General features: G+C 36.2%; 1 protein-coding gene and 1 long non-coding RNA gene across 2 annotated transcripts in view; one reads left to right on the forward strand and one right to left on the reverse strand.

The window, feature by feature from the left end:
• il1rapl2 (interleukin 1 receptor accessory protein-like 2) overlaps positions 1 to 24,879 on the reverse strand; it is a 501,200-nt gene that overhangs the window by 398,379 nt on the left and 77,942 nt on the right. The window contains exon 2 of the mRNA XM_089134720.1: positions 511 to 599. Within this exon, the coding sequence (XP_088990846.1) occupies positions 511 to 592 (82 nt within the window). The 5' untranslated portion in view covers positions 593 to 599. The remainder of the gene's footprint in view (positions 1 to 510; positions 600 to 24,879) is intronic.
• On the forward strand, positions 10,984 to 13,650 carry LOC120482910 (uncharacterized). Its single transcript, XR_016169637.1, has 5 exons — positions 10,984 to 11,245; positions 11,958 to 11,992; positions 12,275 to 12,392; positions 12,540 to 12,632; positions 12,976 to 13,650. It is a non-coding gene; the product is annotated as an uncharacterized LOC120482910 (long non-coding RNA).

Here is a 24,879-nt window from a genome sequence, read left to right on the forward strand (position 1 = left end):
CGTGTTAATTTAAAAACAGGAAACATTTCTGCTTATTTGGTGGCACAGTAAAACATACATGCCAAACTCTAAAATCTCAGGCTGGGTGAGAAACTGACAGCTAAGATTGCCTCTGTGTTTTTACCACCCACATAAATGCCCGTTTGGTGCTGATAACATAATTGCTCAATGCACACCACACCCACACACAAACACACGCACAATGCGGGGGGGGGGGGGGGGGGGGGGGGGGGTTATGTGATCATGTAGAGAGCCAGGGTTTTTTAAAAAAAAAAAAGATTTCATCAAAAATCGATCGTTTGCTTTTTTTGTAAACAGTTCATCTGAAATCAGGTGCAAGGTGTATTTTTCACCAATGGCGACAAAACTGCATTTACTGTACATTCCCATCATTCCATGAGTCTTAACCAAATGCCTAGTTTTGTTTAACCACTAAAAAAATACAACACTAAAAGCTTAAATCAAACATTTTAGCGCATGGTCTTGGCCTTAGTAAAATAACTTGCATACCTGAGTTCCTTTTGGAGATGTATTTGAGATTGATGGAGGTCGCTGAATTGATGAGGAGGAGCATAAATCCACCGAGCTTCATGTTTCATCTACAAGAAACCAGAAAAGATGAGCATAAGCCCTGACTTCCTTTTTAAACTTTAACATATCTAGCATCCCCAATGAAAAAAAGCAACTCTCATCCAAGAGAATGGACAAAGTTAATACTGGACGTTTTGGACTGCCAAATCTGTTCAGTGCCAAAAGTATTTGAAATATTATAGATGAGTGTTAAGAGCAGACATATTAAATTAGATTTGGTGTCCCCGTAATATTCCAAATAATCAAGTCTGTATTTAACCTGTTAACTCACAGGAGGACTCCGGCAAGGCCCAAGACTGGTTGTCTACTGAAGCTAAGCAGGGTTGAGCTTGGTTAGTACCTGGATGGGAGACTTCCTGGTGAGGTGTTAGTAAGGCCTGCAGGGGGTGCCTACCCTGTGGTTTGTGTGGGTCCTAAAGCCTCAGTATAGTGATTGGGACACTATACTGTCAAAAAGAACCATCCTTTGGATGAGACGTTAAACCGAGGTTTCTCTGTAATTACTCTCTGTGGTCATTAACCCCCTGGGGACCAAAAACGCGGCCCCGCATTTTAGATTTTTTTTTTCTTCACATAGCTGCAACATAGACTTAAAATACTCCGTCATTAATGGTCATATAAATAAAATCAATACATGATTGTAAACTATTGTCACAGTCTTCATCTGCACCATTCTGTCTTCGTCTTCTTCACTATACTTCCCAGCATCCTCTTGATCCACACCTGAACTCACTCCCTCAATCATCCACCTGTTCTTCGTGATTATCATCTGTGTCACCTGTCTTCACCTCGTTAGTGTTCATTTGCTTCTGTATTTAGTTCTCTCTGTTTGTTCAGTCCGTGTCGGTCAATGTTTCTGTTTATGTCAAAGAGATTATGTAATTGGTATTATATGGAGTGTTTGAGTACCGTCTGCTTATCTGTACCTGTTTTTTTTTTTTTTATGATTTATTTATGCATTTTAAGATACATTACAAAACACTGGGAGACAAAAAAGGCATTACAATATATGTAACAGTAAACTGATACACCAAAGTCCCACCAGAAAAAAAACAAACAAACAAATAACAACAACAAAAAAAGAAAAAAGACATAAATAAATAAACAACTTACATGTGCAATCTAATACAATTCTGCATACAGAAAACCCAATTATATATTGACCAGACAAAACAGAAGTAGTATCCTCTGAGCTGGTGAGTAGTGGAGATTGGTGGGCTTGGGGTCTGGGAGTGGAGTCCAGAATCAAACACAGAGAGCAGGGTCAAGCTGGAGAGTTTGAATATGTTCACTAAAGGGTCTCCAAAGCTTGACAAAAATGGTACTGAGTCAGCGAAGAGAGTACCTTATTTTCTCTAACTTCATAAAATAAAGAACATAGCCGTCGTGTGTGCTAACGTGGCAAGTACACTGCACACGTTAACGCCGGACAGAAGAGGAGTCACACCACCATATGGAAAGAAGCGTAAATGGATGGAGAAGCATAGTTTACTGTAAAGCTACGTCTTAGTTTTGCTTACCTTGGCGAAAGCCGAGTATAAATCAGCAAAAAGTTTTAAGATCTACTCTCGTGTAATGGAAATCATTATAAAAAAGCAACTATTCTCAGTTGATGTAATCTGTACGAAAACAGAGAGATGTCTATGAAAGTAAAATAATGTCAAATGTTTTTGAAACAAAAAGCATGTTGAATTGCACCAATTGAAAAAAAAATGCATGGTTCTTGCTGTAAAGCGCTTTGAGAAAGCTACTTTTAAAGGCACTATACACAATAAATATATTAATATTATTATTTAGTGGGGCTTAACAATAACAGAGAATAGTACATACTATATTGGACGTCACTGAGAAGATGCAGCTGCCCGCCATGTCTTCTTATACAATAAAAAAAAACAACGGCAGCATGCTGCGGCAGAGTAATGCTGCCTGTTCAGGATTTACTGCGAGTTGATAATTATATTTGAAATGATCATACAAACCGTCAGGACATTTTATCGTGGTTTATCATGAAACCAGTAAATCGTTTCATCCCTGCTTTCAATACAGTTCGCATTGCATCAAAGAATCTTTTTTGATCACTATGGGGAACAGCTACATAACGCTGTGCTACTAGCACAGAACGAAGCCGCCCTGCGAAACCGTAGCCCAGGGGCACTCAGCGAGGCAGACTACTAGAATAAGGGACGTATGTCCAGAAAAGGCAGACTCAGGTCTGCTGACCAGAGTCTGAGGGTATAGCATTAGCAACTCGAGAAAAACCCTACAGGGTGGTGCCTGGTTTAGGCTGACATGAAGAGCTGTAGAACCTGATAAAGGTGGACGGTGAGGACCAGCCGGCCACCGAACAGATGTCAACCATGGATATTCCATTAGACCACGCTAAAGAGGAGGCCATTTCTCTTTTGGAGTGGGCCCTCACTCCTATGGAGCACTGCGAGTCCAGGAACTTGTAGGCTAGCACTATCACGTCCACTATCCAAAAGGAAAGTTTGTGCTTCGTAGCTGGCAGCCCCTTAGAGCGGCCTCCAAAGCACACAAATAGCTGCTTCGATTGCCTGAATTGACTGGAGCGCTCAATGTACACCCAATGGTCCCAGTGTTGGTGTGGTGTCTGATGACTCTCGGCAGAGGGGAGAGCAGAAACAGATATAATCTGTGCGCTAGGGGGGCATTGAGAGAACTTTTGGCCCATAGCCTCATTTGGCCCATAGCCCTCTGGGGTCGAAGGTGTATTTGGGGTCCTTGAGATGTTCTGACATTTGTGCTTTTTTCAGTTGCTTATAAACATATTAATGGCACAGGTGAAATTACACTATATTTAGCACAAACAGGGCTACCATAATATGTAAGCAACATGTATGTACATGTTTGTATTTTTGAGAGAATAATGTTTATGTGTGGTTATTGAAAAAACTAAAAATGAAAGTTTCTGAAATAAGGCTAAAAAACACATATGAAATACGCGTCCACATTACTTTTGACTAATGGATGTTGTGGCTTTGTGTATTGTGAAAAAACATTATTTGTTTGCCAAGGCAATATGCGAATGGGCCTGAACTGCCCAGCCCTGTATAATTAGAGAGAGACAAAGACACGCATTATAATTAGCCTTTCATTCAGGTGAGTCAGACAAGAAAAAAATTGAACAACCCCTTTTTAGTCAATTAGTAGTTACCTGGAAACAAATCCTGGTCAAATAGGTTATATCGACCATTGTGTAGAATTGGTTCAAAGTTAGAGTTGGAAACATCTTGAAAAGAAAATAATTTTTCCATATAAAGTATTATTTTTAAAGTAGGCCAATATGGTTTATTATACATATTTCAAAATTAAAGCTAAACTGTGTAACTTTTTTAGTTTATTCTTAACTAAAAACACTTAGTTCTTTCAAAAATATGTGTTCATTAATGTATATTTACTTCGTTCAAAAAAGTATTCTTGTGAGTGTATAATATGCCATTGAAAATACATACGCGTAAGGGGTTCTAATGTCGGTCGCCATGTTGCACCTCCATCTTGAAAGTGCATTAGCCAAAGAGGGACATACCCATTAATTCAAGCTTCGCCTTTCGCACCGTGGCACCGTGTCGAATGTGAAGAGGGGGATTGCTTGAGACTGATACCGTATTTTCCGCACTATAAGGCGCACTTAATTTACTGAAAAAAACGACAGTGCGCCTTATAATCCGGAGCACCTTATATATGGATCAAATTAGTTAACAACGCTCCGCGTTATCAAATTCGCCCGCAAACTCGTGCTCGTGTCCATCTTATGCCCGCTTTGTCACACGGCCAGTTCAACCTCGTATAAATCAGGTTAGGTGTGTCTCCCGCTCATGAGCGCTCACTCTTAACAGACACACGAACAGATACACTGTTCCCGGAGCTGTTCATAAAGCACTCCCCATTCATAGTAACTGGGTTGTCTCATTCAAAACAGCCAGCTGTTGCTGTCAGCGAGCCGCCGCACATTGAATACTATGAGTCAGGCTGCGAATGTAAGGGTGTATTCACACCTGCCTTGTTTGGTTCGATTGAATCGAACTCTAGTTCGTTTGCCCCCTTGGTGCGGACCTTTTGGGCAGGTGTGAATACAGCAATCGAACTCGGGTGCGGACCAAACAACCGAACCGAGACCCAGCTGAAGAGGTGGTCTCGGTACGGTTCCAAACTAACTCTGGTACGGTTCGTTTACGGTGTGAACATGAACCGACCCAATTGTAAGAAAGTACTGCGTCGAAAGAGAATATTGCACGTCTTTCTGCGCGTCGTGTGTGAATGTCTAATCGCGCAAAGATGCAAAAAAAAAATCATTTGCAGTTCATAAAGCATTTGCAGTTCACCACCTTTTGGTGGTGGTTGACGAGTTTCCCCCTTAAAGCGAGTGCCGAGAAAAATTCTATATAAATGTAATGAATTATTATTATTATTATTATTATTAATAATGTAAGGATAGTTACAATACAAGGATGATGATGCGTTAATTTACGTTAAACTGGACAAACTTAATCGCAAGCGTTAACATTGACAGCACTTGTTAGTACACAATAAGAATCTCATTATTTGAATGAGTGAACATAGCCCCTCCGAATGAAAACGTTATACCTTCTCCGTCTTCTGTGCAGTGCCACTTGTAACGCAAAGTTGAGATGTTGCCCAGAGATAAAAAAAAAACACAAGGTGGTCGAATGAAAAGATGCACGAGAGACGAGAGTTGTCGTATTTCATATTGCGTTTGTACAGAATTAACACAAAATTAGTAAAAGAACAAATATTGCAGTATGAAATATATGGAAATATCTCCATGCTGAGCCTTTTTTGCACTTCCTGATTTCCCTTGAGAATCCTTGTCCAATGAATGGACGACCTTAGCACACGTGTGGTTTGGTTTACAAATTTTGGTTCACTTGCAAAAAGAGCAGTGTGAAAGCGAACCGTACCAAAAAAAAAAATAATAATAATTTTTTTTGGTCCGGACCAAAGCAAGTGAACTATCGGACTTTCCTGGTGTGAATACACCCTAAGTTACGTGCCCGCCCCAGCGCTCTCAGACTAATAAACGCCTCACCTCCAGCGGCGCGCACTCGCTACATTCCCAGCACATCTAGTGGATGCATAACGCAAACCCAGCCAAACGTTTGACTGCAGTATCTTATGCGCCTTATAATCCGGTGCACCCTATATATGAAAAATGTTCTAAAATAGGTCATTCATTGAAGGTGCGCCTTATAATCTGGTGCGCCTTAAAGTGCTGAAAATACGGGTATTTAAAAACCTGAAAGCCTTTTTGAAAGTCTGTTGCTGATGGGGGATCACTCTTATTCTCGAGGATAAGTGCCAAGGAAGCGAAAAAGAGAACTAAGGCGGCAACGCAACAGGCAAATCAACAAGACATAAGTAAATATTGGAGTGGTCTTTCCAAGATGGAAAGAGCTCATGACGAGCAACGATTTTAAAAAGGACGCCGACGTTGCCTGCTTTCCTCTCAACAGGTAACATTAATTAAGCCTATTTGTGTATATTGGAAATTTTATTGTTCCTTGGCTAATTATATCATGGTGTGCTGTGTTCCAGTGCACTTTCACGGGTAGCCTATAAGGTTGGAAAAACACGGGTTACAGGTTGCCTGGAACGCAGCATCAGTTAGCTGCTTCTAAGCGAGACTTTCACCTTCAATTTCACATCTGTCCTGTAATCTTATTCATTTAAGATGTATTATTGTATGATCTAAATATTTTTCACACTATGACACCTTACTATGACTAGCCTACACTTCAGTATGAAAATGATATAGCCTACAATGTAAACTTTGCCTTACTTTATTGATGTCGTACACCATACAGAATAACGATAGCACTGATAAAAGTTACTTTACTAAGATTAACTTGCATTCGTCTGGGAACCTGACAACTGATGTTAGCAATGAAATGGTAAAAAAACGAAAACATAAAAGGGTCATTCTTCATTTGTGGTGGCAAGTGGTGTCCCTCTACTTTACAACAGTTGAAATGAACTCTAAATACCAATAAATTATAAAATGTTTTCATTTTTGTATTCTGTAGGATAAACACAATTTGTGCACTATTATTTGACAATTTTTAGTTTTAAAATACATATTTAATTGAATTTGAGAGATTGCATTTATAACAAAATATGTATGTTCCCACCATATCTCAGAGAGATATCATGGAATTTAATTACAACAATATAATATTTTTTACAAAAAAAAGTGGTTATATTATGAATATAGTTTTTTATTTAACATGTACAATTTTATTAAATTGTTTTTAAAAATACATACTTTGTAATGTTCACAAAAAAAGTAGTGTTCCCCAAATTCATGTCTGTGGTGTTACATCAATGGATGTCGCCCCTTAAAGAAAAGGGGGAAGTCTTTTTGGACTACTTCTTGTGTGTAAAGGTCATTGCAGGTGCTGGTTGATCAGAGGGGTGCATGGTGAGTACATTTTTTCTTATTAATTTTCTTAAAGTTAGCTAAATTCCTGACAATTTCATGTGTCACACTTTATAGTGTCTGTGGTGTTATGTTGATAACTTGCAGATTTTACATATTTTAATAACATTTTTTATAAATGCATACTTACTAATATTTCTAGAATGTCCTCTGATCTTGAAATCATCATGATGGCAGCCTCCATTTTAGAAAAGTCTGGATTTAGGCTAATTTGTCCATGGTGTTACTGTCTGTGGTGTTACTGTCTTTCCTGGTAACACCACAGAATCTATAACTCCACAGACAATATACCAATAATGTTGTATTTTTAATACAATACACAGGACATCCGTAATCATATCATAATCCTACTCATGATTAATTTCATTATTTTGCTCAATTAACTTTTAATTGTTAAACCTTTTATGCAATATGTCTGTGGTGTTAATTTACATGTATCCGACATTTCTTTCCTTAAGAGCCATTTAATCTTATAATTTAATGTTTTTAGACTGTACAATGGTTTTAATATTTTAGAAGAAAGACTATAAAGGTAGCACAGACCATTTTTGCCTTTTTTATGTATATACAATAAAAAAAGAAACAACTCTTCTTTGGCAAAAATAGGGGACAAGATGAACAATTTAACATTTATTTCAAAAAATTATATTTAAATTATCAATGAAACAGAGTCCTTAAAGTAATTTATTTATTTATTATTACCTAAATTTGCATATGCCTGTTTATTTAGAATAAATAAATGTTATTAAGCTTCAATTTTAATTGATATAGAATATTAAACTAATTTTAAATGCATAGCAATACATTTTATTAAAAGAAAACAAACGAGCATTTTTACAATTTCTGCCTCTCATTTGCCACCCCAATTGAAGAATGACCAAAAACTATTATTCATTTTTACATAGATGTCATAACCTATGTGTTAGCTGACAAGTTAAATTACTGCTAATTATAATAGTTTTCTAAAATAACCTCATCACTTGAAGGAACACTCATAGACGAGGTCGAACTGGAAGCCATGTTAATGTTGGACTACATTGGCCACCATAGGAGTTAAAACGAAATCGGAATTGAGAGGAACAGAAACTAATATTCGCTGGATGGTCATATACTTTTTCACCGCTAGATGGGGTTAAAAATCACACAGTGTAGCTTTAAGGATTCATTATTTTGATATGTGCATTGCATTAGCTTGCATTGGATAACAGTTGATTAGTTTATTTTTGACAAGACATACTATATTTAACATATGAGCAGGAACTGTATAACTCAGGGATTCCCAAACTGTGGTGCACGAGAGGAAAAATGTAATGGCAGTCTGTTTTTTTTTGGATTTTTCCATACAAAAAAAACACATGAACTGTAAACATTTCCTTTGAAATCGTTTATATTATAAATTTTAAAAAAAATAAAATTTATCAGTTTTTGATAGAGCATAGAAGACAGCTGCTGTCGTCTTCTACACACTGCTCTGCACTGCAGCCGCTATATTTAGAATGAGGAGGTGACGTCACGCGTATAACTCCGCAGTGCATTGTGGGAGGGATCCGCCATTTTGAGACGCTATCCGTTGTCATGGTTACTTCGACCGTGAGACTGAGAGAAATAGTGACAGAGAAGGAGTGCAGCTTGATATTTATTTGCATTTTTGCGATAAGGCACACTTTCTTGGGAATAAATGAAGCAAAAGGAGAGGGTCTCTATCGGGAGAGACTACATAACAACACTAAGCAGCGTTATTTAGAGAAACTACTTGACATCAACATACAGTAGGACCCGTACGACCTGCTACAGAATGGACGAAAAACCTGAAGCACTACCACCTTTCACACACCCTGACATAATCAAGCACCTGGTTTATGGTAACAGTGCTTAACGTTACTGCTACACAATGCAAGTTCAGAAGCTAAGTTTAAGTCATTAGAAGCTTATGAGCAATTCTGCTGTGGCTGGGTGCAAGAGAAACCCCCAAACCTGCAACGTTAAACTGCGAGAATTCAGTCAAACTTGATGTTTCAGGCTTCATTCATATGTGGAAATAAATCTGATTTGAATCAGATACGTGCGTTTGCACCTGCCATGCAACGTCAAGCGGACAGATAGGACATTCCCCTGTCAATGCGAATCGTACATCATTAAAAAAGTGTCTTTTTAAAACATTTCGCGGTACAGATATATCTAAAACAAATTAAACAACTCTAGTTGAATAACAGAGTATTTATTTCATTTGTCTGTGTTAAATAAAAGGCGAACTGTGCTGAAATGTATTGCTTTTGAAATCATGCTTTGCTCACTGTTGCTCATGCTGTTGCTGCAGTCAGTTTATCCACAAGCAGTTTCTCTAAATAAAGCTGGCTAGCATTGTTATAGAACCACTTTCATTTCTTTTCCTTCTCCATATCTTCCAAAGACACTGCCGTGTATCGCTAAAATGTAAACAAATACTGCGCTGTGCAGTCTCTCTCTCTCTCTCTCTCTCTCTCTCTCTCTCGCTATTTCTGGCATATTTAGTTGCGCCTCTGTGTAGATCTGAAGGCCTTGCCCCTGGCAACCGATAGTGTACCCTCCCAAAATGGCCGACCGGCTCAGACCCCGCCCAAATCGGCACATGACTCCTCCCTCTCAATACGTTATATATATATATATATACGTTTTCAACTTCTAAATTCAGCCAGTGCTGTCATATCACAACTATTGAGTGTTTTCAACCACATGTTTATTTTAAGTTTCAGACATTTAAATGAACTAGCAAAACAATGATTTTGATTTTGCTAATATCTATGGAAGCGGCAATAATAATCCTTTTCATTATTAAGACGACACGTTTTATCTTTTCAGATACACATTTTGTAGGTAGCTTCACATTTTACTCTATTCTTCTCCCAGTTCACCGGCCTCTTACTTAATGTATTTCGTGAGAAATGGAGAAACTGACGTGTTGTAAAATCCAATAGATCCAATTCTCTGAACTGCCCATCGCGCATACAGCTCAACTCGTTGTGAAGGCGTCTAAAAACAACAACACGCTTCCACTTACACATATTTGACTATCGGAATATCATTGTTTCATGTTCTAGCTAATACATTTGTGAACATCTTTGATAAAAAAAAAGGACAAATGACAAAAGCAGATTCATTCAGCGCTGTTTCCCGTGACAAGCAATGACGCGTCACCATGGAAACATTAAAATGAGATGTTCTAAATAACAGTCGCCTTGAAAAACTCACGTTGGAGGTCAGTTCGAATAATAACTTACGTGTGAAAGAGAAGCTTGTGCGTAGCTGTGTGGCATATTTAAACTTTGTTGATGTTGTTGTCATGCATGTTCTGTTTTTTTTTAGCATGGTAAAAATGAGTCTTTATATGGCGATAAAACAAAGCTTTGTTGCGTTTGTTTGTTTTCTTTTTTGTTTGTTTGGTTTTTTTTTTTAAGTGGGGCCAACCCAGTTGGGACACAGCCGGGGGTGCGCAAGAAACAAGGTTTGGGAACCGCTGGTCTAACTAAAGCTTATTTGAAGTCTATTTTATAGTAAAAACTTTATATAATCTATTTAGTCTTGTAACAGTAGGCTATGCATCTGTGCGTTCGTTCGTTTGTTCACACACCCGATTCATATTTAAACAGTCTTTTTGGTTATACAGATCAGTATAGAACAAATCTAGTACAGTAGTCTACTGTATATAGTCTTACTAATGTATGAACGAGAGTGAATGTTTAATTTTTAATACAGTCTTTGTGCAGTTTACAGACACTATTCAATAATGCGATTAGAACAAAGCACTTAAGAATAAATTATTACATCAGCTGCATCCGTGTGCTCCTCGAAATGAAACAGGTAACTGAGGGAACTTTTTCAGGATAATTATGACAATATTATTCCTCACAGCACAGCAAGACAAGGTAAAGGTTACACTGTAAAATGTAACTGATGATCTTACTAATAACATTAAGTGAATAAAACTTATTTTGAATAAGTTTGTTGACCTTACTAAGTTTGATAAAGTAAGGACAACGTTTTAGCACGGTAAGTTATTAAACTCAAAAGATTAAATTAACCTCTACTTAAAATAATAAGTATGTTGAACATTTTCGAGTGGTCATGCGCAGTTCTACCAGTAGGTGGAGCCGATTTGAAAACGTAATACCATTATTTCGGATGAGGAAAGCACATGGAAAGGTGAGTCAGTGCTTTTTATGTCTTATTTTAATGTCTGAATTGCTTAATATACACAATTGACCGTGTAATAAATGAAACAGATTAAACAATCTAGCGTTACACATGAACATTGGATGTGTTATTTTAATCAAATTCTTGGATTGTGTTGGATTGTGCTAATCGAAATGAGCAGTCTAGCATTTGCAAATCGGTAGCCTAATCGTTAGGTCCATGCTTTCAATCAAGGAACATATTTTATGATACAACTGTTTTTTGGGAGAACTATTCTTTTAATGTTAATAAAACAAAAGTCACTGAAAATCACTCACTTAAATACAGTGGCTTTAATAAGAATACATTATTAATGTATACTGTCAAGCCAATTTATAGGGTTTATCTTATTTATTATGTTGTGTATATGTAACGTGTATCTTTATTCCTATTTTTTTTATTAACAAAGATTAAACAATTACTAAGCTTTTTATTATCATTAATTTTGACCTAAAATGTCTGCTATTCTATTTTGTTTTTAGCTTTGTTTTTTGAAAATATGGAAATTTGTTTGGCTGTAATGCAAAACAGTAAAACCAACATGAAAAGAATTGTGATATCATATTTTGCCATATCGCCCACCCCACACTTTAAATGTTTGAACACTATTGATTTATAAATTAAAATACAAAGCTGTATATTAAAAAAGTGTGTATTTTAATATTATTTTCTTCATTTGCAGAGCTTGCTTTGTGAGATGAGACATGGAAAGGAAATGTAAGTACTGTTTTTTTCCCCCTATGAAAATAGAGCTCTCCTCTTGAAGCATTATCGTATAAAACATGGAAGCTACACCAGAACTACACCATTTCCATGCCTTCACACAGACTGTTTGTGTTCATTTAAGTCATAAATATATACCTTTACGTTTATCTGAAGAATAGAGGTACATTTGGGATACTACGAGATTGAGTAAATAAGGCAATTTTCAAGTATCCCTATAACGCAGTAACCAAAAGCCTAATAATAGATATAACATTGTTCTTTTTCCTTTTACAGATCAATGCAGAGTTTATTCGCATCACAAGCAAAAATCTCAAGCAAGAATTTTTTACAGCACTTGATCAACATACAGCTCCATTTCTGGCAGTTGGAAAAAAAACTTTCTGAATTTGTGGTAAGCTTGTCTATGCTTATTTCTTAACTGTTTGTAACTGTTATTTCATAAAATTTAATTCTATGTTATAAAACTTTTTTTCAGAGCAGCCATCACATTTTAAAGTAGTTTATTCAGACTAATTTTAAATTTAATTTGGTTTTCCAGGGCACTGACATCACTGCAAATCGCACAGCAGTTCTTTGTGGACTTCCCCTCATTTTTGGAGAAGACACCTCAGACTTTTTCAAAACAATATTGGCAAGTACCATTCTCTACCATATTTCTCTCTAAACTAATCCCCCACACATACATTACATATAGCCATTCAATTATTCTTCATTCAACTATCCCAGAAACAGACCAGACACAAACTCTTCAAATGTAATTGTACATTTTCTTGTGTGTTTGTTCTGCCATCATTGCACTGTGCATTGTTTTCTGATGTCTAATTTTCATACAATACTTTAATGTTTACCTGTTAGTTGAGTTGTATGTAGAACAGAAGGTAATGGTCCTGATTCTTTAAGTTACATGCACATTTGTGAGATTTCCTATTTGTAATGTAACTAGAATTTTAATATTTCTGTATTTTTTTTATTAGGACTGTGATTGCAACACACCCAAGATTTCCATTGGGATTATAACTGTGATGACTGAAGAAACTCAGGATTCTTCACAAGCACTGCATTTAGAGGCTTCACACACAGCAATTGTCCTACAAGGAGCCATTGTTATGGATGAACTTCAAAAACTTCCGGATGCCATGTGCCTACTTTTTGGGCTGATATACTGTATGCGTTTAATACGAAGTACACTCCACAGCTCAAGAACACCTTTGATTTTATTCAGAGACTGTTTCTTTCTCTGGGACACAAATTCCTGAAGCCTAAACTACAGTCACCTGAAAACATGCTGCTCATGTAAGTAAATGTTGTTTCAGATTAAAAAAATTCTGTCATAATTTACACTCCCTCATCTTGTTTCAAACCCGTAAGAGAAAGGGTCTAGTCTTAAAATAAATCATAAATACATCTTAATAATCTCTTTATATCTTTTAAGTTAGGGTCATCTGGACTATCAATAGAGGGACATAAAATGCTTAACTGGTTAATTTTAAATATTTGTATTTGTGTTTCCAAGAATATCCAAACTTACAGGTTTGTTATGAGATGTGGGAGAGTAAATTATGACAGATTTTTCAGTTTAGTGGCTATCCTGTTACTATCCCTTTAAAGGGTTAGTTCACCCAAAAATGAAAATTAAGTCATTAATTACTCACCCCCATGCTGTACCAACCCCGTAAGACCTTCGTTCATCTTCAGAGCACAAATGAAGATATTTTTGATTAAATTTGAGAGCTGTATCACTGCTACATAGGCACTCTAAGGGATCGAAACTTGAGGGCCCAGTAAGTCAATGAAGAAAATGTTTAAATATTCCATGACTACAGTGGCTCAAGTATAAGTTTATCAAGCGACGAGAATACTTTTTGTGCGAAAAAACAAACAAATATAATGATTTTATTCGACTATTCCTTTTCTTCCTTGTAGGCCTGAAACAAGAGATAACGAGATTTCCATGACGCATGTGTGCGAGAAATCTTTTTAAGTCTTGTTTCAGGCCCAGAAGAAGGAAAAGGAATAGTCGAATAAAGTCGTTATTTTTGTTTTATTTCCCCACAAAAAGTATTCTCGTCGTTTGATAAACTTATAGTTGAGCCACTGTCGTCACATGGAATATTTAAACATTTTCTTCATTGACTTTCTGGGCCGTCAAGTGTCTATCCCTTAGGAGCATATGTGGTAGTGATCCACCTCTCAAATTTAATCAAAAATATCTTCATTTGTGTTCCGAAGATGAACGAAGGTCTTACGGGGTTGGTACAGCATGGGGGTGAGTAATTAATGACTTAATTTTCATTTTTGGGTGAACTAACCCTTTGAGTTTGTGGTTGTACAAAATTTCTAAAATACACAAAACATTTATAAATTGTCACTTGTCAACCTTGGTTAAAAATGCTTTTCTTGTTTTATAACAGTTGTATTGTTAAATGCTTTTGTTTAACATATTTTTACATTGCAACTTAAGTGTCAATTTTCCTGCATTACCCTAATGTTGATGCTTTTTAGTTGCATTTGCACTGCACATTTGAATTGCTTTAGGGTTAACAAGAATAACAATGTGTTTTTGTGATTAAAATTGTTTGTTACATTAACAAAAAACTGTTTGGGGTGTCTGAATGACATTGTTTAGTACACTGTTGTGCATAAGGACAATTGATGAGTAATAAATAATGTTTTACCCGAGTTCAGTTTTGTCTTTTTGTCTTAACTTAATTTGTTTAGTTCAGCTTACTTCAAAATTTTAAGGCAATCAGTTTCCTAATTTTTTCCTAGTAATGTGAACTCTAATAAGAAGTTAACACAACTAATAATTTTGAGTCAACTTTACTTGAGTATACTTGATTTACAAGTTGTCTATACAAATGCTATTAAGTTGCGCCAACTAAAAATTAATACAATACTTTACTTGGAAAATTTAAGGCAATCGGTTTCCTCACTTTTTCTAAGTAAAGTCAACTTGTTACATTTTACAGTGTAGATTTGTGTTAAACTGGATGTTTTATTCAGCTGATGTGGGCGTTTTCATGGCTTGCCTCAACATTAGCGCTTGAATAGCGTGCGCTCTCAGTGGACGGGTCACATTAAAACGTCATATGCTATAATTAGGTGAAAGGAAAAAGACTGACATCTCTCTCTTTTCATACAGATTGCATCAACTGAGAATAGTTGCTTTTTTATATAAATTACTTCATTTAAAAGAAGAGAATTTCAGCTTCATAAAGAGAAATCTTTCTCTGTGACAAATATTTACTGAGTTGCAGTTCATTTATCGGACGCTTTTAAGAAAGATTTTTGCGGAGACTTGAAAGCGCACCCTGTTTATTTTATTTACTGTACAAAAACACTAGGTTTTGATGTTAACCCTCTGGGGTCGACTCAAAATACTAGTAAAAGTACTATAAAAGTGTTGTACATCATTAGATCCTGTGGTAACACTTTACAATAAGGTTCATTAGTTAACATTAGTAAATGCATTAACTAACATGAACTAACGATGAGCAATGCATTAGTTACAGTGTTTATTAATCTTTGTTAATGTTAGTTAATACAAATACAGCTGTTCATTGTGCGTTCATGTTAGTTCACAGTTCATTAACTAATGTTAACTAATACAACCTTTGATTTTAATAACCAACGCATTCTCACCCCAAGGCGTCACCTTTGACCATGCTTCAATATTTGACGTTTTAGTAATATTTGCGATCCTACGGCGTCATCTAACCGACGCTAAAGGAAAGCGTCAGTTAGAGGACGCGGTCAGGTTTAGGTGTGGGGTGGGGGTAGGGTACACGCGATCCTAGGGCGTCATCTAGCTGACGCTAAAGGGCGCCTAAAACGTCAGATATTGAAGCATGTCCAAATGCTTCCCAAGGCGTCAGTTAAGTGATGCCTTGGGGGTGAGAATGGGCTGTAATAACGTATTAGTAAATGTTGGAATTAATATTAACTAAGATTAATAAATGCTGAAGAAGTATTGTTCACATATTGTACATGTTAACGAATGTAGTTAACTAATGTTAACTAATGAACCTTATTGTAAAGTGTTACCGATCCTGTTACGTTTTTTTTTCTTTTTTTTTTTTTTGTGGGTCCTAACAATAAAAACAAAGTGTTCTGCTTTTCCTCAAATAAAGAAAAATAAACATGAAGCGAGTTTTGCGTTCTCGCTCTCAGGGAAGTCCGTTCAGAAACGCGTCCGAAGAAAGAACTGTAAATTGTCAAACAGGCATGAGCGATATGCCTTTTTAAAGCTTGTATTCTCTTCTTTTAAATTAAGTAATTTATTTAAAAAATAAATATTTCCAGTTTATGTAATCCGTTTCAAACCAAGGAGAGGTACTATGTTTTCGTTCTCCCTTCATTATCTTTAATTAGCTGAGGCCGCCATGCCCCCAGCACTTTTCACATGGAAAATAGGTGATCTATGCATCGCACACGCCCACCGATCAATGCCCAATACAAAAGTAGCTATTCACTGATAGTTCATCGCGCTATGAGGATGGCAAGCTACTGGACAGTGATGATTCTGGACAGCAAGGACGAATTCACCTTTTGCTCAGAGGAAGATTGTACCTCGGATGACCAACGGCTGCATTTTGAAGAACGAATTGATCCCGTTTTTCTGATCATTTTCTGATCATATAGAGCTCAAATGAATTTTCAGACAATATTTTGCATTTTGGCTAGCTTTTGACATCTTACAGGAAAGATTGCCTCACAATATCCCTAACATTCGTGTAACGTTACGCTCCTGTAAACTTTTTTAAATGTGATACTATTACTCTCTAAACACATTTGTATTTCACTCAGTTTTGATTAGCTTATGAGTGACACTGATTATCATGCTAAAATACTGCCTTATGCATAATGTATTTTGTTTGCAAATAACTGCTTAGGTTATATAATGATTTAATGAAATATATTTCAGCCGGTAAAATATGTGATACCATAACTGAACTATATATAAAAAAATATACTGTATTTTTTTTGTAGAAAAATAATATCTAAATAATAAATAACTAAAAGAAATACCTCCAAATTGAACAAAAATAGCTCTCACAAACTTACAAAAACGAACAAACAAAATTTATTTATTAGTGCTGTCAAATGATCAATCACATCCAAAATAAAAGTTTGTATTTACATAATATATGTGGGTGCACTGTGTATAATTATTTTGTGTGTGTGTGCGCACACATATACATATATACATGTATACACATGCATGTATATTTAAGTAAAAATATTAATTCTATATGAAATTATATATAAATTATATATAATTATATATAAATCTATACCCAGTATATACATGTAAATATTTCTTCCTCCAGCGTAATTCAACTCTCGTTTCTGATCATCACTCAAGGATGTCCGTTCGATACACGGCCCAGACTGTGGATCGGATCACTACCTCGTGCGTGCTGTAATTAAGCTTCGACTACACAGAACCAAATGCAAATTGCGTCCATCAGCCAAGCTAGATTGGAAATACTTGTCGGATCCCGGTCATAAGATGGAATTCCAAATAGCACTATCCAACCGTTTCGCAGCATTGGCTCCATCCGAAGACGTCACAGTCGAAGAACAACAGCTTTCAGACGCCATCATGGAATGTGCAAAGGAACTGTGCCATCCCACCCCTCGCTGAATACAGCCGATGAGTGTCTCAGTATGGTAGACGAACGGAAGCGAGTGAAGCTGGTCGACTTCGAGCGATACCGCCAACTCAACAAGGACATCCGATGCGGAATGAAAGAAGAACGAGAGGCTTACTGGAACCAAATAACAGCTGACTTGGAGGTTGCGGCCTCGAAGCACGAGTACCACACGCTTTATCAAACCCTCTGACAACTGAGCGGAAAGGCCAAATCAACGAACGACAACATCCGAAAAGCACCTTCATGCGATCATCGACGGAGCGTCTACAACTTTGGAGGGAGTTTACTTTGAGCGTAGACGGAGAGAGTCTGGCCGTCCAACAGATTTATTGTGGTTAATTAATGTTTAATGTGATTTAATGCATTGTTAATATAGAATATATTCTTACCAGATATTTTTTAACAGAAAGTATTACTAGTGATTGCATTGTGTTGTTAAGAGACGTTCAACTAAATATATAACACTAAATATATAAATATAAAGTATATTTATATTATTAGTATATTTGATTGTGATAAAAGTGGAACTATTGCAAGTACACTTTAAATAATTTGCATTAATGACTGTTATTATACAGAGATCATCCTATCCTTAATAATAGTAATATTAAAACATTTTAAGAATTAATATTAATAAATGTGCATTGGGCAAAAAAGTACTCCAAATACAGTTTAATTGTAATATTTATATCAGTAAGTCTCAAGTGATATGTCAGTAAATATGTTAATGGATTTGAAGTATACTTGGTATGAAATAAAAGTATTTTAAATACATTTTGGTGTAGGTTTTTTTTTTTTTTTTTCACTAAGGGAACTATGACACATGGAACAAGCTGCTGTTGTTGAATGGTGTCAAATTAATGTCATGTCATTCTAAAATTCATCTTCCACTAATCGTCTGGGAAGGGGAGCAGGACAACCTCCCACCAGTCCTTGTTTCGGACTGTCATCCACAGACACCTTGTTTTGGGCACTGGAAGGGACGTTTTTACTGCTTTTAAGCATATAAGCAGCATGGCACATCGGTTTGTGTGCTCGTCATCTCCTAATTAGGACCAAAAAGAGATAAATATTAATTCTGCTCTTTTAAACAAAGAAAATAAGCAAAATAGCTGAATGGTTAACCAAAAAGCAGAAAGTTGTTAGTGCAGTGTGTGTATGTCAAAAAATGTATTCAAATTCGAAGCTTTATGTTTATAAATAGGTACAAGCTACAAGAACAATGGATGGCTGAGAGAGTTTATTAATGGATAGGATTAGAGAGTTTATTAAGTACCCACATTTTTAAAACTCTAGCCTAAAAAGATTGCAAAAGAGTGCAAGAGAATGCTCAGTCCATTAGGCCTACACTGCATGAGCCTTATCTTTTGATAAATAATATTCCCATTATTTCTGTTGTTACTATTATTCTATTATTCTACTATTCCTATTATTAAAATCCTCCTATTGCTGAGATCAATTCAAGTGTTTCATGTTGTTCACGTCCTTGTTTAGTTTGTTTTGAGATGGCTGTTTTATGATTTTATGGTGAAATTAGCGCTACTTAGAAGAGAAAAAAATGTGATACAATATTAACAACAACAAAAAAAAATCTCATAACTATGTGTTCTACCTATGGAGTAGCATTGTGTTGTCATCGCCGACGGCAGACAAATCGGAGGATAGCGACAGACTGAGTGCTTTGATGTGGATTACTGCGCCTTGTACGGTGGATTTTGTCCACTCGAATGTGGCTTCATTTGGATCAAACCACTGGATTACAGCACCGCATCCAGCGGAATTGTGTCAATATGACGATCGGCAGTTGCAGCTAGTGCAGCGATGTAGAGGAACAATGAACACACAGCAGTTTGTTTTTTTCAGCTGCTTGCAGACAAGGACAGAGATCTGCATATTAGGGATGGGACGGTATGAAAACTTCATATCACGATTATAGTGTCCAAAATAATCGTGATTATCAATATTATCACGGTTTTGTTAAAAATTTATGAAAGTGCTCAAAAAGAACTGATTTTTTCATGAACAAGTTTTATAATTGAAAATCAACAAACAACAAATAAAACAAGCCTCTCTATGCAGTTTTTTAAGCAAGATTCTATTCTACGGCATTTGCTTCTTTATAATGCCCGTCGTCAATAGCAACGCATTATTACACAGCGCACATCCATATCACAACGGACGCGCGCTCTTGTTTCATTCAAATACAACTTGCCGTCTTGCATCTCCGGTTTTTGATTGTATTGCAAAAATGAAATCAGAGTTGATTTATTGCTTACAGAGGTTGATAATATTGGTGTGATATAACTTGTCTGGACAATTGTTTTACAAAATGAATTCATAAACAGGTAAGATTTAAACCATTAGCTAATCTCATTATCAATTCAATATGTTCCCGTAATTATGTGGTAAAAATAAAATTGGTTTAATACGTGATGTATCTATACTTTACTATCCCTTAAAATATCACTCTTAATAATATTCTTGTTCGAAGTTGTTCGTTCGTCTTTAGCTCAAATCCACTTGCTACGAACTTTTCTTCGCGGAAGCTTCACGTCTATTTCAAGTGAGTGACATAAAATGTTTTAACTCAAAACAACATTTTGTGCCCAATTGTTTCCCAGACGTAGTTTTGGTATTGAGGTCAAAGTTAACTTGCCTTGCGTTCGAGTGATGATCACACAAGACGACTCGGCAGATTTGAAGTGTTTCTATTGCAGTGACTTTTTGTTCGGCAGACAGGGTGACCATCCTCGATCAAGTTTCCCTCAGGACTTTTTTAAAACCCAAAATATGACCTCACCTCAGATTTGGTCCTCTTAAAAGGTTGTAAAATCTCCTGAGCACGGTCACTGCCTTCCACCATTCCTTCTTGAAGAGTAATTTAAAAAAAAATATTGCGTGCTGCGCGCCTGCGTCAGACTGGCCGACAGGATTCAGTGAGTTATTAAAATCGCGATAATCAAACACGGTTTTAATGATAATTAAATTTTAAACGATAATACTAACCGTCAGTACATTTTATCACGGTTTATCGTGAAACCGGTTATCGTCCCATCCCTACTGCATATGGACTATAATAGACTTCAATAGGAACCAAATGATTCAAGGTCCAAAAGACAGTTTCAGTGCATTATATGGAGAAAAATCCAGGAATGTTTTCATCAAAAACCTTTATTTCTTTTCGACTGAAGAAAGAATGACATGGATATCTTGGATGACATGGGGGTGAGTAAATTATTAGCAAAAGTTTTTTTTTTTTTTTAAAGTAAACTACTCCTTTAAGGATAAACATGATATTAGCAGAAGCTTTTAATTAGCACTTAATAATGTTAGTTCAACAACTTATTCAAGTCTACCTGTACATGATAAAGATAATATGGCTATCCCCTTAAGTTGTAAAAGAAACCATTTTAATTTTCTTCCATTTCTCCATGTCAGGTACAAACCTGAGGAAGTTCCAGGAAGTCAGCAGAAATTAAACTTTGTTGGATAATTATTGCCCTATTTCCAGATACATATAACATATAACATAGACAAATAACAAGGTACTATAACTGCCGCAATGTCAGTCACTTATGACATTATTGGCCCTATCTTGCCGCATTCTCAGTGCAATTGACTTTATACACCGACACATGTATCATTCGTATTTTGCACCCATGAAAAGCAGACTTTTCTCTCCACAGACGCACGTCGGTAAACTAGGGAATGAACTTCCTGGGCGGTTCAGCGCAAAAAAGGAGGCATGTTGAGACGCAAACAATCCCTGGTGCTATTTTGCAATTCCAGAAAACAATTGCACCACTGACCAGAAAAAAACCTAGTCTAAAGTCAGTGGCACAATTGTTTTCTGGAACTGCAAAATAGCACCAGGGATCATTGAGTCATTTATCCCACCAGTTAAATAGAGCATCACAGTCCCACCCACAGCCGGTGCCGGAAGTAAGAATTCAATACAATTTCTCCATTGACAGTTGGGATATAAGCCACCAGCTTGTATATCCTCATATAAACGCCAAAAGTTCATGGGCCACTAACCTTGTTTTAAGATAAATGCCTTTAATTCGCAATGTCTTGGATAAGTACTTCATTACCCACAATCCTGAACAATCCCACAATCCCACAGTAATCCATCTGATTGGTGGAAGTCGTGTAACTGTCTGGTTAAACCAGAGTCCGTCTGTTAAACCCTGCGAAAGTCTGTGAAGACTGAAAATCGTGTAATGACGTAGGGCTAAGTTCATTGGTCGCACCTCAGAGACGCCCCCGCATCATTGGATGTGCAGTTGCCACAGCACAGCCTATGAGCGAGCCAGATGCTCAATGTTTTGGCTCTGCAAATGCATTTTACATATAAGCTTCAGTAAATCAAGGAAAAGGAGTTTCCCTGCACATTCACTATATAAAATTCACTGGAGGAAAAAGTTCACGTGGTCGTCGTCAGATTTGGAAGTCGCTCAAAAAGCTCTTTCACAGTGGCTTCAGTCAAATTCAGTTTTTTAAATTCAGAAGTTTTTTGGATTTTCTCTTCGTTTTTTCACTCAAAATGATATGTTGTATGCTTATGAGTTCAGCCGTAGCTGGTTATCCTCAGACATGCTCTAAAACTCTTTAGATATGGATTTTACAAAATGTCAATGGTAGAAATGAATGGGAAATTTACTTCCGGCACCAAAGCTCCCTCGGGCTGTGAGCAGACTGTGATGCTAAAACAGGTCGTTATGATCGTTAAAATAGGGCCCTATTACTGCATTGGATAATAAAAAATAATTTTGCACTTTTTTATTGATTTATCCAAAGCATTTCATTCTGTGGATCATGATCTTGTTTTCCAAAGGCTTAAAGGTTTTAGTAGTTTTAAAGTGGTTTTCAAATTATCTGACTGGAAGAATTCAAAGTGCGTCTAGATTATATTTCTACCCCTTTAAGACAGGTGTTCCTCAAGGATCAATTTTGAGACCAATTTTATTTTCCATCTATATAAATGAATTTGGCATAGGATTAGAGACAGTAAATGTACACTTTTATGCAGATGTTACTATCATCTATACAATGGCCTCATCTTTAAAAGTACCAATGGACTCTTTACAGAATGCATTTAATTCATTTCAGACTTCTCTTGATAGTCTAAATTGAGTGATGAATGCAGATCGTTTAATGATTTTTTATGATTAAAACTTTTGATGGTACTCTGCTTGAGAGGGTTGCATCCTACAAATATCTTGGAATCTGGCTGGATGATAAACTTAATTTTAGTACTCATATTGATATTCTTTTAAATAAATTGAGACCAAGCATAGGTTTTTATTTTCGTTAGAATTTTTTTTTATTCCTTTGTTGCTCGTAAACGATTAGAGGAAACTACCTTTTTGTCAGTACAGGACTATGGCTATATATTAAAACACTATATATTAATATATATGAATGCGCCTTTGAATACTTAGAAAAAAAATGGATGTTGTTTATCATGCTGCTATACGATTTGTGACTGGTTCAAGTGTGTGTATACATCAGTGCAATTTTTTAGGAAATGACAAAATTGACTTCTCTGTGCTTGGGGAGGAAACACCACGTGTTGATTTTTATTTTAAACGCTTTACTGGGTAAATTACCACAGTATATATCTAGTTTATTGACATACTGTACTAGTATCTATACTAGATCAACAGTCAAACCTTTACTCAAGAACCCAATTTTTCATACAGAAATAGAAATAGACCACCTTTTTTATGCTCCTTATGCATGGAATGAGCTTCAAGGTATATTACACATGAAATATGTACCATCTCCCGCTTTGTTTAAAAACATCTTAAAGTCTGTTTATATAAAATGGTGTAAATGTTTTAATAAGGTTTGTTTATTATGTTGTGTTAGCTACTACTTTGTAATTTTTGTCTCGTGCTGCCTATCTTGACCAGGACTCCCTGGTAGAAGAGATTTTGTATCTCAAAAGGGACCTTCCTGGTAAAAATAAATAAATAAATAAATAAATATGACATAAGGTAAAAGTTCATAGATGGACTAGTTAAAGTTATTATTTATTTTAGTAAATTATTGGTTATTATTTATTGGTAAATTAACTGTTATGTACAAAATAAATGATAATATCTAATCTAATCAAATTATTAATAATTAACATCTAATCTATCAAAAATCCAGCATGGAAAGATTTAAAAAAGGCTTTATGGCATTTATCGAAATGTTCTTAAAAGCATCCACAGAGTTAAATTTAGGTGAATCGCAAATAAATGCACGTAGACCATAGTTTCGCTTTGAGATTGTGTTAGACTATATTGGTCCTTTGCTTTAAACCCATATAAACTGGAGCAAACTTCTAAAAGTGCATTGCACAGAGACTTTTTTATGTAAAAAAGCTACAACAACCTATATGTATCTGTGTGAGTCAACTTGCATGTCTGTTTATGGGTGCGTTGTTAACAGCCAAAAGTCCATTAAGCACACTTTTAGGGTATCTACTGAAAAATTCAAAGACTTTTTCTCAAAGCTTTCCCAGAAAAGAATACATCTACAATAAGCAACCCCACAGCTCTTCACAAACAACCTCTCTTCCCCAAACCTTCTAGCAGGAGCAGTGTACAGATGGTCTAATTTAGCCTTCAATCATATACAGTACATTTGCAAGAATGTTTCAAAACACACTATGCCTTATGCTGCTGCCCACAGTTTATCGCTCTAGGATTTCCTACCAACAAGCCGTCACACAGACACAGCTATTTTCACATAAATTATGCACAGGTCTGAGATGTGAATGTTCACTGATATAGGTTGCCATCTTCCTGGTCAGTGTAACTCTGGAAGAATTACAGCTGATTGAATGCCCAGGTGAGCGCAGCTGAAAGTGAATTCTATAAATATTAAGTCGGTTTTTATTTTATTTTATTTTTTAAAGGGCACCTATTATGCCACTTTTTACAAGATGTAATATTGGTCTCAGGTGTCCCCAGAATGTATTTGTGAAGTTTCAGTTCACAGTTAATTTATTATAACCATTTGAAAATGTCATTTTGGGGCCTGTTTCAAAATGAGCTGTTTTGGGGCTATACAACCTTAAATGCAAATGAGCTACATATCGCTGCCCTGCCTTTGGATGAGGGCGTAACTTGATACCTATGTTAGTCGGTCTAAACAGAAGGGCTTAGAGAGTGAGAGAAACCGCTGTTTTGAATGTCATTCAGCGTACGTTTGAATTGGAATATATAA

Source organism: Pimephales promelas, chromosome 9, assembly GCF_988280905.1.
Source record: "Pimephales promelas chromosome 9, fPimPro1.hap1.1, whole genome shotgun sequence".
Lineage (NCBI taxonomy): Eukaryota > Metazoa > Chordata > Actinopteri > Cypriniformes > Leuciscidae > Pimephales > Pimephales promelas.